The sequence below is a fragment of the Colobus angolensis genome, unplaced genomic scaffold (genome assembly GCF_000951035.1).
Source record: "Colobus angolensis palliatus isolate OR3802 unplaced genomic scaffold, Cang.pa_1.0 Scaffold28, whole genome shotgun sequence".
NCBI lineage: Eukaryota > Metazoa > Chordata > Mammalia > Primates > Cercopithecidae > Colobus > Colobus angolensis.
Genome location: NW_012116043.1, coordinates 2,938,227 through 2,952,410, shown reverse-complemented (window position 1 = coordinate 2,952,410; position 14,184 = coordinate 2,938,227). Strand labels below are relative to the sequence as shown.

At 56.4% G+C, this 14,184-nt stretch overlaps 1 protein-coding gene across 1 annotated transcript in view; it reads right to left on the bottom strand.

Annotated features, from left to right (window-relative positions):
* DHX37 (DEAH (Asp-Glu-Ala-His) box polypeptide 37) overlaps nt 1-14,184 on the bottom strand; it is a 51,318-nt gene that overhangs the window by 24,774 nt on the left and 12,360 nt on the right. Inside the window, exons 5-15 of the mRNA XM_011948575.1 lie at nt 12,786-12,934; nt 11,085-11,177; nt 8,359-8,455; nt 7,198-7,311; nt 4,477-4,578; nt 4,172-4,286; nt 2,791-2,886; nt 2,475-2,560; nt 1,355-1,499; nt 613-689; nt 81-313 (exon numbers count right to left, since the gene is read on the bottom strand). Of these exons, the coding sequence (XP_011803965.1) occupies nt 81-313; nt 613-689; nt 1,355-1,499; nt 2,475-2,560; nt 2,791-2,886; nt 4,172-4,286; nt 4,477-4,578; nt 7,198-7,311; nt 8,359-8,455; nt 11,085-11,177; nt 12,786-12,934 (1,307 nt within the window). The remainder of the gene's footprint in view (nt 1-80; nt 314-612; nt 690-1,354; nt 1,500-2,474; nt 2,561-2,790; nt 2,887-4,171; nt 4,287-4,476; nt 4,579-7,197; nt 7,312-8,358; nt 8,456-11,084; nt 11,178-12,785; nt 12,935-14,184) is intronic.

The following is a 14,184-nucleotide window of genomic DNA, read 5'->3' as shown; positions in this document are numbered from 1 at the left end:
GGTCAGTGTCCTTCCCTTGTTCCTCAGTGGCCATTGCAAGGCGGCACCAACGTCCCTGAGGAGGAGCCTGGGTAACCCACCTGTAGCAGTGGCCGGGCTCTGTCCGTCCTGCTCTGCCCGCTCGCTGGTCAGCTGATGCCTGGGAGACCCAGGTGACACGGAAGGAGGACACGCCGGTGACGCGGTCGTAGTAACGCTTCTTGACCTTCCCACAGTCCACCACGTACTTGATGCCAGGGATGGTCAGAGACGTCTCGGCAACGTTGGTGGCCACAACACACAACCGAGTCCCCTCCGGTGGAGGCTTAAAGACCTAGGATTCAGGGAGGGGATGGCAGGAAAACACCAGAATTAGGAAAGCAATCGTAGAATGGAGGTCCAAGGACAAAGCCAGCCAGGCTGGTGTGCTGGAGAGGCAGCGAGGAAAAGTCATCCCATCTGGGACCCAGTGCCTTGCAGGAGTGTTGCCTGTTCTCCAAAACTACCTCAGTGTTCCTCAAAACTCTGGGGTGCTGGTCAAACAGCAGATGGAGAGGACCAAGGGCTTGACTAACCTCACTGCAATGTCCTTAAAAGTGTCCCAAAAGCTGGGTACCAGCCCAGCACGGTTACCTGTGCTTGCTTTTCTGGGGCCAGCAGAGAGTACAGCGGGAGCACGTGCAGTGGGAGGGAGGCGTCCGGCTGCTCACCTGGAGGGAAAGCAGAGGTTACTGGCACCCGGGCCGGGACAGATGCCCACAGGCAGGAGCTAACCACAGCTGCCCTGCACCCGTAGGCTGCTCCACCAGAGCTCCTTTCTTTGCCCTGCTGAGGTGGCTCCCCTTGGGACCAGCCAGGCCAAACCTGGGGGGACTGCTGAGAGGTTCCCAGGGGCTCTCTAGTCTCTACTGCCCTGAGCCGGATCTGAACCCCTGCTGTGCTGCACAATCTCCTCCTCCAAACCCCTGGCATGGATCCTGGGGGCCTGACTCTGCTCCTCGTGTCCTGGCAGCACTGTGGTAGGCTCAGGCTGAGCCAGTACTGGGGTACCCTTTGCTGCTCCACTCAACCCCTGGCTGGGCACAGCAGGGCACTAGGTCCATCTACATTTGGGGGCCCCTGCAAGCACACGGAGCTGGGCAACACTCCGGGGCCCTGGAGACCTGCACCTGTCAGCAAAGGGGTTGGCAGGCCCCATTACATTCAGCATGGCAAATGTTCCAGGCCTCCTTGTGCCGGGCAGTTTCAAAGAACTCAGGAAGCATCGAGGACAAAGCTGCTGGAACTCCAGCCCCCATGGGGCCCACAAGGGCTCTGGGCACAGCCTCAGGGCAGAGCTAATGAACGTGAGCAGGAAGCGGGGCTAGGAACACACCTCCATCTTGCCCGCCATCCCCCAAGTCCAGATCGAGGTCGGAGTCCAGGGCCCCCTCTTCCTCGTCCACTTCTGCCTCCCTGTCCTCATCGCCTTCACCTGCCGGCAACACCGAGTAATGATCCAAGTTGATCTGGGGCAGCACCTACGGCGAACACATAGACACCCGGGCTGCAGGGACCCTGGGTGTGAGGATGAGGCATGTGCAGGAAGACAGGTGCCCTCATGTGGGAGCGCCGGTCCACACCCACTGGCCGTGTGACCCGGGGCAGGCCACATAACTCTCTTCCTGTCTGAGTTTCCCCACCTAAACAATGGGGACTATCACAGACCTTGTCTCTCAGGCTGGTGGGAGGCTTGTGTGAACACATGTGAAGAACCCGGATCCCTGCCTGACACATCAGCAGTGCAACAGGCAAGTTGGAGACGGCTGAGTGCTTACGCTACTGTCACGGACTGCAAGACCCATGGTGCCTTCATGCAGAGGCTAGAGGAAAGCACCTCCCAGCCCAGCCATCCCAGAGTAGCTGGGAGTACAGGCGCACACCACCACGCCTGGCTAATTTTGTATTTTTAGTAGAGACGGGGTTTCGCCATGTTGGTCAAGCTGGATTTGAACTCCTGACCTCAGGTGATCCACCCGCCTCAGTCTCCCAAAATGCTGGGATTACAGGCATAGCCACCATGCCTGGCCTTCTTTTCCTTTTCAGAGACAGAGTCTCACTCTGTTGCCCAGGCTGGAGTGCAGTGGGGCCATCACGGCTCACTGCAGCCTTGACCTCCTGGGCTCCGATGGTTCTCCCACCTCAGCCTCTGAGCAGCTGGGCCCACAGGCATGTGCCACCACACTGGATTAATTGTAAAAATTTTTTGTAGAGACAGGGTCTCACCATGTTGCCCAGGCTGGTCTCAAACTCTAGGCCTTAAACGATCCTCCCACCTTGGCCTCCCAAAGTGCTGGAATTACAGGCATGAGCCACTGTGCCTGACTGGGAACTGGATTTTTAATTTCATTTTATTCCAATTACACTTAAACCTAAGCAGCCACATGGGGCTGGCGGCTGCTATCCTGGACAACGCAGCCTTACTCTCCAGGAGTCCCTGCCAGCCCCCCACGTACCTCGGTCCGCGCCTTCTTGGCCCTGGCCCGCGACTTCTTAAACTTCCGCATTTCCTCCGCTGAGTCTTTCTGATCATCGTCCTTTTCTGGAAGAGGGGCAGGTTGGAGAGAAAGGCGTGTGTGGCCCGCATGGTCGCTAGCACACTGCTTTTTGTTGTTCAAGGCACGGCCATTTATTCGGGGGTGAGGTGGGGGACGGCAAAGGTGCTGATGCTCCCAGAGGGAAGCTCAGAGGCGGGAGCTGCACCCCAGCCAGGGAGTGTGAGACCAAGCCCAGCTGCTCAGGGCAGAGCGCGGGTCCGGGCGTCCTCTTTACCTTGTGGCCGGGCTCTGGAGGGTGGGAAAGCCTTCCTGAGCCTGCGGCACAGCGCGTGCACCTCAGCCTGCCCCGTCAGGAACACCAGGATGCCGCCTGCGGAAAGAACGGGCCCCTCTGTTATCCATCAGTCACTCACAAACATTTGCTTAGCAATGGGCACCTGCCAGGCCCTGCTCTGAGAGGCGGGGCTCCAGTGATAATACGGGAGGACAGGGGTACACAGACATAGACGAGCAGGAGGCAGCACCCCCAGACTGAAGGAGCTGTTGCCAGGGAGTTCAACAAACACAGCGACCATACAGCCCAGCAGCGCCACTCCCAGGCACAGATCCAAAAGCCCTGAGAAACGTGCTCAAGTGAAAACCTGCACACCACACTTGTGACAGCACCGTGGCTGCCCTGAGACCCGAGGCTGCAGGAAGGCTCACTGCCCAAGCTTCCGCCTCACCTCCTGCCAGCCCCAGTCTCCCAGAGAATGGATGGGAGTCCCGAGAGGCTGTAAGCAGAGCAAGGACAGAGTATACCTTCAGCTTCCTTGAAGGAGGAGTTCAAGATTGGTGGGAAGCACCCCCAGGCTCCTTGCCTCCCTAACATGAAGAAAGTCAGCCTTGGGCCCGAATTTGGCACACAAGAGTCTCTGATTAGGCTGGGCGCGGTGGCTCACGCCTGTAATTCCAGCACTTTGGGAGGCTGAGGCAGGCAGATCACCTGAGGTCAGGAGTTCGAGACCAGCCTGGCCAACATGATGAAACCCCATCTCTACTAAAATACAAAAAATTAGCCGGGCGTGGCAGTGTGCACCTGTAATCCCAACTACTTGGGAGGCTGAGGCAGAAGAATCGCCCGAACCCAGGAGGCGGAGGTTGCAGTGTGCCGAGATCTACCACTGCACTCCCGCCTGGGCAACAAAAGTAAAACTCTGTCTCAAAAAAAAGTCTCTGGCTAGAAGTGATCACAATCTATTCACACAGAAAGGTCACGTCCACTTCAGTAACATGAGGTGAGTAACGGAGCGGGTGTGATGGGGACAAGGCAGAACTGTGAAGGGTATCCGTGACTCTCGAGGGGATGTGCCTGTTCCCCTGCAGTGTCTATGGTCACCTGCCAGCACCGGCCTGGGCCCTGTGGGTTTTTCTGCTTATCAGATGCGGACAGATGGCAAACTCCACCATCGGGTAGCTGCTGAAGCCTCATAGTGTTTTGAGTGGAATAAGGCAGGACAGGTGTTGTGAACACTCTGAAGTAAGTGAGGAAGCCGAGGCCTAGCAGGGACAAGGGACTTTTCTGAGCCACTCAGGGATGGGCCCTCCCACACTTGTGCCTTCAGCGAGGGTTTAGGAAGGGCGGCTCCTTTCCCCTGACCTAGCCAGGGCCTCACCTGCGGGCAGCATCCGGTGGATCTTGCAAATCTTCCGGAAGCACTCGCCGCTGTAGTCTTGCAGTGGTGTCCGCTTGTTGAAATGCACAGTCACTGGGAACTGCCTGGATTCCACCTGTGGGGCGCCCAGGAAGGCGCGGTAGGGGGGCGAGCTTCGGCCCAGGATTGCCTTCCCTTTCCCCATCACTCTGAATCAAGCTGCTGTCAATCCCCCGCATGACCAAGGGAGGTCTCTCAGGAGGCTCCCGACACCAGGGCATCCTTGTGCCGTCCAAGCTCACAGAGGACCTGGGGCCCCGTGTTACCTTGATGACCGGGGGTGGCTTGGCGAAGAGCCGCGGGTTCTGGGTGAAGTCCTCCACACGCAGCGTGGCCGACATGATGAGCAGCTTGAGTGGCAGGTTCCTCTGCGGGAGGACAGGCTTGGTGACTGCGGCCCCAGGACTACAGGTGGGTCTGAAGCCTGGGAAATCAGCATGAGGGTGCCCTGCTGCGCCCCCCGTTTCCAGCCCCCACCCTCTGCTCCTTTCTGGATGCCAAAGGCTCCTTGGAGAAAGTGAGTCAGTAGCGGGACCTGCTGCTCCCAGGGCGGTGGCTTGTTCCAGGGTGTCTTTCAGAGCCAGGCTTTGATGGTGGAATATGAAGCAAGTGGGCTGAGACTGGGGCCCACCCAACCCAGCTCCCACCTGACACCAAGATTCACCGGGTGTCTGTTCTGGGGGCTCAGGGAGGAGCTGCCTGATTCTCGGAGGTCTGTGGGGGTGGAAGGGAGCTCCCTGGTCCCCAGGCCGCTCAGCAATGCCTGACGGCCTCATGGTCAGCTCTGCTTCAAGCTCTTGCTGCCTTTGCGGCTAGGAAACCCCAAACCCAGAAGCTAAGGGGTGGCCAGAGCACCTCTATGGGAGGCATGGCACCCAGCACAGGTCCCTCTCTTGCCACACAGTGACCGTCCCTCTCTTGCCCCACAGTGACCGTCCCTCTCTGCCCTACCCCCATGCCTCCCTGACTTCACCTCACCCTCGCTGCATGGCTGCTCTAGACTCCCTAATGACACAAACCAAGACCACAGTGAGATATCACTTTCCACCCACAGGGATGTCTAGAATAATAAAAATGGAAAATGACAAGTGCTGGCAGGATGTGGAGAAGCTGGAAGCTCTGACACTGCTGGTGAGGAAGTACCATGGAACTCTGCAGCCACTGTGGGAAATCATTTGCAAATGGTTACACACAGAGTGACCATGGTCCAGCTTCTTGGGAGGCTGAGGCAAAAGGATTCTTTAAGCCCAGAAGGTTGGGGTTGCAGTGAGCTGTGATTGCACCACTGCGCTCCAGCCTCGGTGACAATGAGACCCAGCCTCAAAAAAACAAAGCAAAACAAAAACCACCACCACAGAAAACCGTAAAAGGCACAGGGTTTCTTTTTGTTTCTGTTTTTCAGATGAAGTCTCGCTCTCTCACCCAGGCTGGAGTGCAGTCGTGCGATCTCGGCTCACCGCAAGCTCTACCCGCTGGGATTAAGTGATTCTCCTGCCTCAGCCTCCCGAGTAGCTGGGATTACAGCCGCCCGCCACCAGGCCTAATTTTTGTGTTTTTAGTAGAGACAGGGTTTCACCATGTTCGCCAGGCTGATCTCAAACGCCTGACCAGAAGTGATCCACCCACCTCAGCCTCCCAAAGTGTTGGGATTACAGGCATGAGCCACCACGCCCGGCCTAGGGTTTCTTTTGGGATTGATGAGTGATGAAACGTAAAACTGTGGTGATGGCTGCTCTGTGAATGGACTAAAAACCACTGAATTGGCTGGGCGCAGTGGCTCAAGCTTGTAATCCCAGCACTTTGGGAGGCCGAGACGGGCGGATCGTGACGTCAGGAGATCAAGACCATCCTGGCTAACACGGTGAAACCCCGTGTCTACTAAAAAATACAAAAAACTAGCCGGGCGAGGTGGCGGGCGCCTGTACTCCCAGCTACTCAGGAGGCTGAGGCAGGAGAATGGTGGGAACCTGGGAGGCGGAGCTTGCAGTGAGCTGAGATGCGGCCACTGCAAGACTCTGTCTCAAAAAAAAAAAAAAAAAAAACCATTGAATTGTACATTTGAATGGATGAATGATATGAAATATGAATCCCAGCCCAATAAAGCTTGTTACCAAAAGAAAAAACGCACCAGGCAGATGTCCGCCTCAGGACCTTTGCACTGCTCTCCTTCAGTCAGACTTCTCCCCGCTCTGTGACGCACACTGCTCGCTCCCTCCCTCACTCAGCCCTCCACTCAAGCTCAGAGGTCACCTTTCGGGTGAAACCCTCACTAGCCCCACATCCTCCCTCCACTGCCCCCAGTTTTGTCCGTCACTGGTTCACATACTCTGAGTCTGCGTCCTGCCTGCCACCTTTGCTGAAGTGGAAGCCCCAGGAGGGCAGGAACTGTTAGAACAAGATGGTGTCTTGTTCACTGTCGATTATCAGGGCCTTGAACGTGGCCAGGTTCGTGGCACATGTGGAGCACAGGTCCCTCTCCCTGCCGGGAGGGTGGGACAGGCCTACTGCATGGAGCCCAGCCCCAGGGTGGCACCCTCCACTCAGCAAGCCCGTGTCGCGTTGGGGCAGGGAGATGGAGAAAGAGGCCCCGGGGAGCCCCTCTCAGAGTTCCGGGAGTCTGACCCTTGGCCGGGCAGGCCCACCCGCTCTGCTAATCCCAGAGGCCCAGAGGCCTCATCAACTGGCCCCATTGCGCCTGGCCAGGCATCAACACTTCGCCTGAGCCTCTTGCTTTGTGTGCAGAGAAAGACACCAGTTTATGAGGCTGGTGCCGGGGCGGTGGGGAAAGGATCATACAGGGGCTGTTCCAAGATTCACAGCCCTGGCACAGGGCCTAGACCTAGGCCCAAGGGGATCTTGTCCTTGGGGCACCTGCTCATGGCAGGAGCCCAGGGTACAACGGGGAACAAGTGAAGGGAGCCCAAGCCCCCGACAGAGCTTGGGGGGCCCAGGGCTCGGGGCTCCCCAGCACCTGCCTCCTGCGCTACCTTGGCCCGGAGAGTCACAATGCGGGACAGGAGGCCGATGAGGATGTCCGTGTACACGCTCCTCTCATGGGCCTCGTCGATGATCACCACCTTGTACCGCAGCAGCAGGAAGTCCTGGGGGGAGGTCCAGGGGTGAGGCCCGCCCTCCCAGCCTGAGCCCCAAGGGCCACTTCACGTCTCAGAACTCCCACTTGAAGAGACAGTGTGAGAGGAAGGGCAGCTGCTCTTCTTCAGAGGTGAGCTGCTCAACTCAGATGCCCGCAGGGCGGGAGGGCAGGTGGGAAATGGACATGAGATGGGGGGTGGGGACGTGGGCAGTTGGACAGCAGGTGCCAGACAGACAGGGGCCACCCAGACCCAAACTGCATCCACTGACACCCCCAGGAGTCCCAGTGGCCTCCAAGCCAGGAGGGCTGGAATCACCTTTGCCATCCCCGAGAGACTGGCCCTGCCGAAGGGGATGTCACAGCCAGCACGGAGCACAGCTTCTTCACCAGACAGCAGTCCCCCACCCGGGCCCTGCAGGCTCTCCAGGCGTGCGTGCCATCCGCTTGATCAAATGGCTGGCTCCCTAGGAAGCGTGGGGCGCTTCCCCAAGGCCCAAGTGCGCTGATGGGAGGCAGCAGCTTGGGTTCCGATTTACAAACGTAAAGAACTGGGGACGCAGCTTCTGTGGCCAGGGACCGTGAAGACGCACCCCTTCTCAAGCGCAAGGCCCAACGGCTCCCCTGTCCCCCAGCCTGAGGCTGGCACCCCACTCCGAGTCTGGTGCTGCCCCTCACCAAACACACTGGACTCGAAGCTCCCAAGAAGGGGCTGTGTCTGGGCCCACCGCAGGGCAGAGCCTGCACACCACAGGCTTTCAGTACACACTGGGCAAGGTGTGAACTCTGTGAGTCAGTTATAATAAAAATACAAGTTCACATTTCATGAGCACCTTCTAGGTACGGGCCACCATGCTAAGCTGTTAGCATGCACTCTACAACTTCCACTTCAAAATGACTCTCTGAGGAATGCACTAACATACTCATCAGGAAACTGAGCTTGGAGAGGTTCAGTAACTCACCCAAAGTCACACAGCAGCACCATGGGAGTGCTACGCCTAGCACCCCGCCCCCATGCCCACCGGCCTTGCTCTGTGAGCCAGGATCCGCAACCAACCTTCTGGATTTCTTTGAGCAGCACACCATCTGTCATGAACTTGATTCTGGTCTCCTCTGTCACGTTTCCTTCATACCGGATCTGGTAGGAGACGACCCTGTGTGGCCAGAGTTCGGTTTAGGGCAGAGCCACGCCTGGCTGGGGCTGTCGCCACGGGGCCACTACAAGGCAGGTCATGGAGCAGGCAGGCGGCTTGAGGGCAGGGCCCACCAGCAACCCGAAACAAGGCCCAGACATCTCCCCAGTCTACTCTCCCCCTTCAAAATCCTGGTTTCTGAAGGGAAGGGAAGGAGCTGTTGAGGGCAACTGAGGAGCCAGGCCCCAAACACCTTGGCCAGAGCCCTCCTCAGATGGCGACTACACCAGGAGATGCCAGGGAGACCTGCACATGGGCTGGAGTGTGTTCTGGAGACTATACAGACTTGGCAGCTATCATAGGGGTACTGTAGCTGTGTGTGTTTCACAAAAAGTCCTTGTCTTAATTCAAAAATTAGCCTGGTGTGGTGGTGCGCACCTGTAGTCCCAGCTACTCAGGAGGCTGAGGTGGGAGAATTACTTGTGCCCAAGAGGTTGAGGCCGCAGTGAGCCAAGATGGCACCACTGCACTGCAGCCTGGGCAACAGAGCCATCTCAAAAAAACAAAAAATGGCTCACGCCTGTAATCCCAGCACTTTGGGAGGCCGAGATGGGTGGATGAACTGAGGTCAGGAGTTCAAGACCAGCCTGGCCAATATGGTGAAACCCCGTCTCTACTAATCACAAAAATTAGCCGGGCACCTGCAATTCTAGCTATTCGCGAGGCTGAGGCAGGAGAATCGTTTGAACCCTGGAGGCAAAGGTTGCAGTGAGCCAAGATCACGCCACTGAACTCTAGCCTAGGTGACAAAGCGAGACTCCATCTCAAAAAAAAAAAAAAAAAAAATTAGTCCTTATCTCTCAGATCTGTACAGCAAAATATCGAGGATAAAGTATCTATGATTTGCTTCTAAACAGTGGTGGGGAGGGGGGCCAGGAGGAGAGTACAGACCCAAAAGGGTAGGGCAGCAGTTGACAATTATTATAACGAGGTCTTGGGTACCTGGGGGCTTATTATACTATCCTTTCTACTTATGCATATGCCCCCAATTTTTTTTTTGAGATGGAGTCTCACTCTTGTTGTCCAGGCTAGAGTGCAATGGCGTGATCTCGGCTCACGGCAACCTCCGCCTCCCAGGTTCAAGCGATTCTTCTGCCTCAGCCTCCCGAATAGCTGGGATTACTGGTGTGTGCCACCACATCTGGCTAATTTTTTTGTATTTTTAGTAGAGACAGGTTTTCTTCATGTTTGTCAGGCTAGCCACGAACTCCCAACCTCTGGTGATCTGCCCGCCAAGGCCTCCCAAAGTCCTGGGATTACAGGCATGAGCCACCATGCCCAGTTCTCACATTTTCATAATATTTAACAAGTTAAAAAGAGGATGAGGCAGTTTTTTCTAGACGCACGCTGACTACGCACAGAATTGTCCAGGAGGATGCACAGGAGATGGGCAGTGGTGGCTGCTCCTGGGGAGGAGGCAGGGCACTGGGTGAGAAGGGGCTCTCAGTACTCCATCCCTGCCTTAGTGTCCTCCCAGCCTAACCGACAAAGACACCAAGTCCCCCGACTGGCGTGCTGACCTGGGGGCCGGTGGCTCTGTCCGGCCCACCCCCGACTGGCGAGCTGACCTGGGGGCCGTGGCTCTGTCCAGCCCACCCCCGACTGGCGAGCTGACCTGGGGGCCGTGGCTCTGTCCAGCCCACCCCCGACTGGCGAGCTGACCTGGGGGCCGTGGCTGTGTCCAGCCCACCACCACATCCTGAGAGCCCAGGATAGGCCTGGCACACTAGATGCTGCCTAGTAACATCTGAGTGGGCAGATGGGGCAGGCTCTCACTCTGTGCTCTTTTGTGCCTTCTGGATTTTAGGCCATGTTGGACACGTTAGACACGGGCATCTGCATTATAAACACATGCTCCCAGCCATTGCAAAGCACGTGCTGTATCTGCCTGTTCAACGTGGCTTTCCAAAGAAAGTCCTATAGACTTACTGCCGGATTTTTTTTTTCTTTTCTTTTTGAGATAGAATTTCACTCTTTTCGCCCATGCTGGGGTGCAATGAAGCAATCTTGGCTCACGGCAACCTCTGCCTCCCAGGTTCAAGTCATTCTCCTGCCTCAACCTCCTGAGTAGCTGAGATTACAGGCATGTGCCACCACGCCTGGCTCACTTTGTATTTTCAGTAGAGACAGGGTTTCTCCATGTTGGTCAGGCTGGTCTCAAACTCCCGACCTCAGGTGATCTGCCCGCCTTGGCCTCCCAAAGTGCTAGGATTACAGGTGTGAGTCACCGCACTCAGCCAAGATTTTGTACTTTAGAACCTTGAGTTTTACATTAACCCGGCAATGCTAGGTACTAGCTCCATGACTGCCTGCATCTGGCCCCCTGCTCTGTTCTCGAGCCCCTGGATGGGCCACTCTGTCCCCTCCGCACACTGTGCAGGATGTAAGCCGAGGGCCTGCTTGAAGGCTGCCTGCTTGGGCAGGTCCTGGAAAGCTGTCTCTTACAATGATTCCCAGTGCTACATGCAGAGGTGACACTCCACCCAGCACCCTCAGCACAGACGCCGCTCACCTCCTCCTGCGCTTCCCAGGAGGTCTGGGCAAGGCCACGGACCACCCCATAGTTCCCCCTAGGAAGTAGAGCCCTCACCGCTGGGACAGATTCATCTCCTTGGCCACTCGCTGGGACATGGCCATGGCGGCCACTCGGCGGGGCTCCGTGACACCGATGATGCTGTCTTCACTGGGGGAGGAAGAACATGGCCATCAACAGTGCGTGGCCCCACCTGCTCATCCCAAAGCCTCATGCAGTTCCACAGCAAGATTCGCCACACTGACCTGGCGCTCGCCCAGGGGCCATGGGAAACAAGGCCAGGCTGCAGTACTTTTAACAGCAAAGGGAACAGCCCAAATGCCAACACCACACAAAATGGTTCAGCATTCACGGTGCAGTGGACACCAGGCAGCTGCTAGAAGGAACGGGGCCTGGGGGAACCAGGCTGGGAGCTCTGTTTGCCCCAGTCAAGCACCAGCTCCTCCAGACACAGGAACCCGCCAAGCCGATGGCTGGCTGGTCCCAGCTCTGTGGGAACGTTAATGCCACAGGCCTGGGGCTGCTCTCCCCGGAAAGGCTGCTGACAGGGCTGGCCCTCGCTGGGTGCCTGAACCTGGACAACAGGAGAGCTCCCTCCATTCCCTGTAAGTGCGGGCCCACTGTGCCCAGGCTGTTTGTGCAAACAGGGTGGTTTATGCCGGACACCTGCTTTCCTTCTAGGCATCTAGGATTTCGTTCCTGCCAGCCAGGGCGGGCTTAGGCTGCCCCAATAATAGCCGTGAACCTTGAATCTCTAACAGGCTTCCCTGGTGGAGGGTAGTTCCTGTGTGGCCACAGGTGGCTACTGGAGAATTCAGTGCGTCCTGGGTGAGTCCGCCGGGAGGGGACTCTGGAAGCTGGAGCTGGGCTTCCCCTGAACACCACAGGTGCCACTGCCCTCTGCCAATCGCGTCCTTTGCTGTAACATACTATAGCCATGCACAGGATAACAAGCTGAGTCCCAGAAGTCCCCAATTATCGAACCTGCACATGGTCTTGGGGACCCAACATACATGGGTCAAAAGCGCCCACAGGAGGCTACACAGTGAAAACAGTCAGCACACGCCAGGCACGGTGGCTCACGCCTGTAATCTCAGCACTTTCGGAGGCCAAGGTGGGTGCATCACCTGAGGTCAAGAGTTCGAGACCAGCCTGACCAACATGGTGAAACCCCGTCTCTTGGTTGGGCACAGTGGTTCACGCCTGTAATGCCAGCACTTTGGGAAGCTGACGTGGGCGGACCACGAGGTCAGGAGATCGAGACCATCCTGGCTAACATGGTGAAACCCCATCTCTACTAAAAATACAAAAAAATTAGCTGGGCGTGGTGGCGGCCACCTGTAATCACAGCTACTTGGGAGGCTGAGGCAGGAGAATGGTGTGAACCCAGAAGGCGGAGCTTGCAGTGAGCTGAGATCGCGCCACTGTACTCCAGCCTGGGTGACACAGTGAGACACTGTCTCAAAAAAAAAAAAAAGGAAAAAAGAAAATAGTAAGCACATAGCTTTATGTTCCAGGGGTAAAGTGTGCTACGCAAGTTCACTCACTTAATCCACATGACAACCTTGTGAAGTAGGTGCCATTATTCCCATCTCACAGCTGGGGCCCAGAGAGGTTAAGTAGCTTGTCTGAAGTCACACAGCATGCACAGGGCAGATCCAGGATCAGATCCCAGGGAGCCCCAGGCTCTTATCAACCTTTCGGGGCATCTCCAGTGTCACTGAGGGACCTAGAGAGAACCCTGTGTCCAGCCCCTACCTGCTGTAGCCTGCTTCATAGAGAAACTGAGGCACCTGTGTGGTCTTCCCGCTGCCAGTCTCACCACACACGATGACAATGGGGTGCTCGGCCACAGCCTCCATGATCACTTGTTCTTCAGAGAGAATTGGGAGCTTCAGCCGTTCTTCCTGGAAGGAGAGCAAGTCAGCACTTAGGCAGCAGCAAGACTACAGACAGTGATGTAACCTCCAGGAAGGTGGCAGCTGACACATGGGTGCTGAACAGACGTGCTTGCTGGGGAAGGAGGCCTTGACAGCTGGGGAGGGGACCAGGAGCCATGGTCCAGCAGAGACAGAGACAGGGACCGCATCCTTCGGGATACCAGGCCTGACATCATCACATCCTTCGAGACCGGCCTGACCAACATGGTGAAACCCTGTCTCCTGGCCAGGCGCGGTGGCTCACACCTGTAATCCCAGCACTTTAGGAGGCCGAGGCGGGCAGATCACGAGGTCAGGAGATAGAAACCATCCTGGCTAACATGGTGAAACCCCGTCTCTACTAAAAACACAAAAAAATTTGCCGGGCATGGTGGTGGGTGCCTGTAATCCCAGCTACTCGGGAGGCTGAGGCAGGAGAATGGTGTGAACCAGGCACAGCTTGGTTGGGGCAGAGCAGTCTCTCAGAGATATGAGAACCCTCAGCTGTCGCTGGCGGGAGTCTCAATTAATGGCACGGTCATTTTGACAAATAATCTGGTGCAAATTTTCTCAAAGTCAAGGATGTGTGGCCCTGCAGTTCCTCTCCTAGGCACATATTCCAGAGCAGGTGCTTTCTACATTTTTTCCTATGACTCATGAAAAGAAACACATTTTATATCATGATTCAGTACACACACAGACACATATATGTATCGTATGTGGAAGGGACAGTTCTGTGAAACATGGCTCACCCTAATGTGTACGCAGTGGCACGATCTCAGCTCGCTGCAACCTCCACCTCCCAGGTCCAAGTGATTCTGCTGCCTCAGCCTGCTGAGTAGTTGGGATTACAGGCACATGCCACCATGCCTGGCTAATTTTTGTAGTTTTAGTAGAGATGGGGTTTCACCATGTTGGCCAGGCTGGTGTTGAACTCCTGACCTCAGGTGATCTGCCTGCCTCCACCTTCCAAAGTGCTGGGATTACAGGCATGAGCCACCATGCCTGGCCAACAAGCTCATATTCTTAATTTTGTTCTATTTCTATTCTATTCTATTCCACTTGTTATATTTATTTACCTTTTGAGACGGAGTTTCACTCTTGTTGCCCAGGGTAGAGTGCAATAGTGTGATCTTGGCTCACTGCAACCTCCACCTCCCGGGTGCAAGTGATTCTCCTGCCTCAGCCTCCCAAGTAGCTGGGATTACAGGCATCCACCACCATGCCGGGCTAATTTT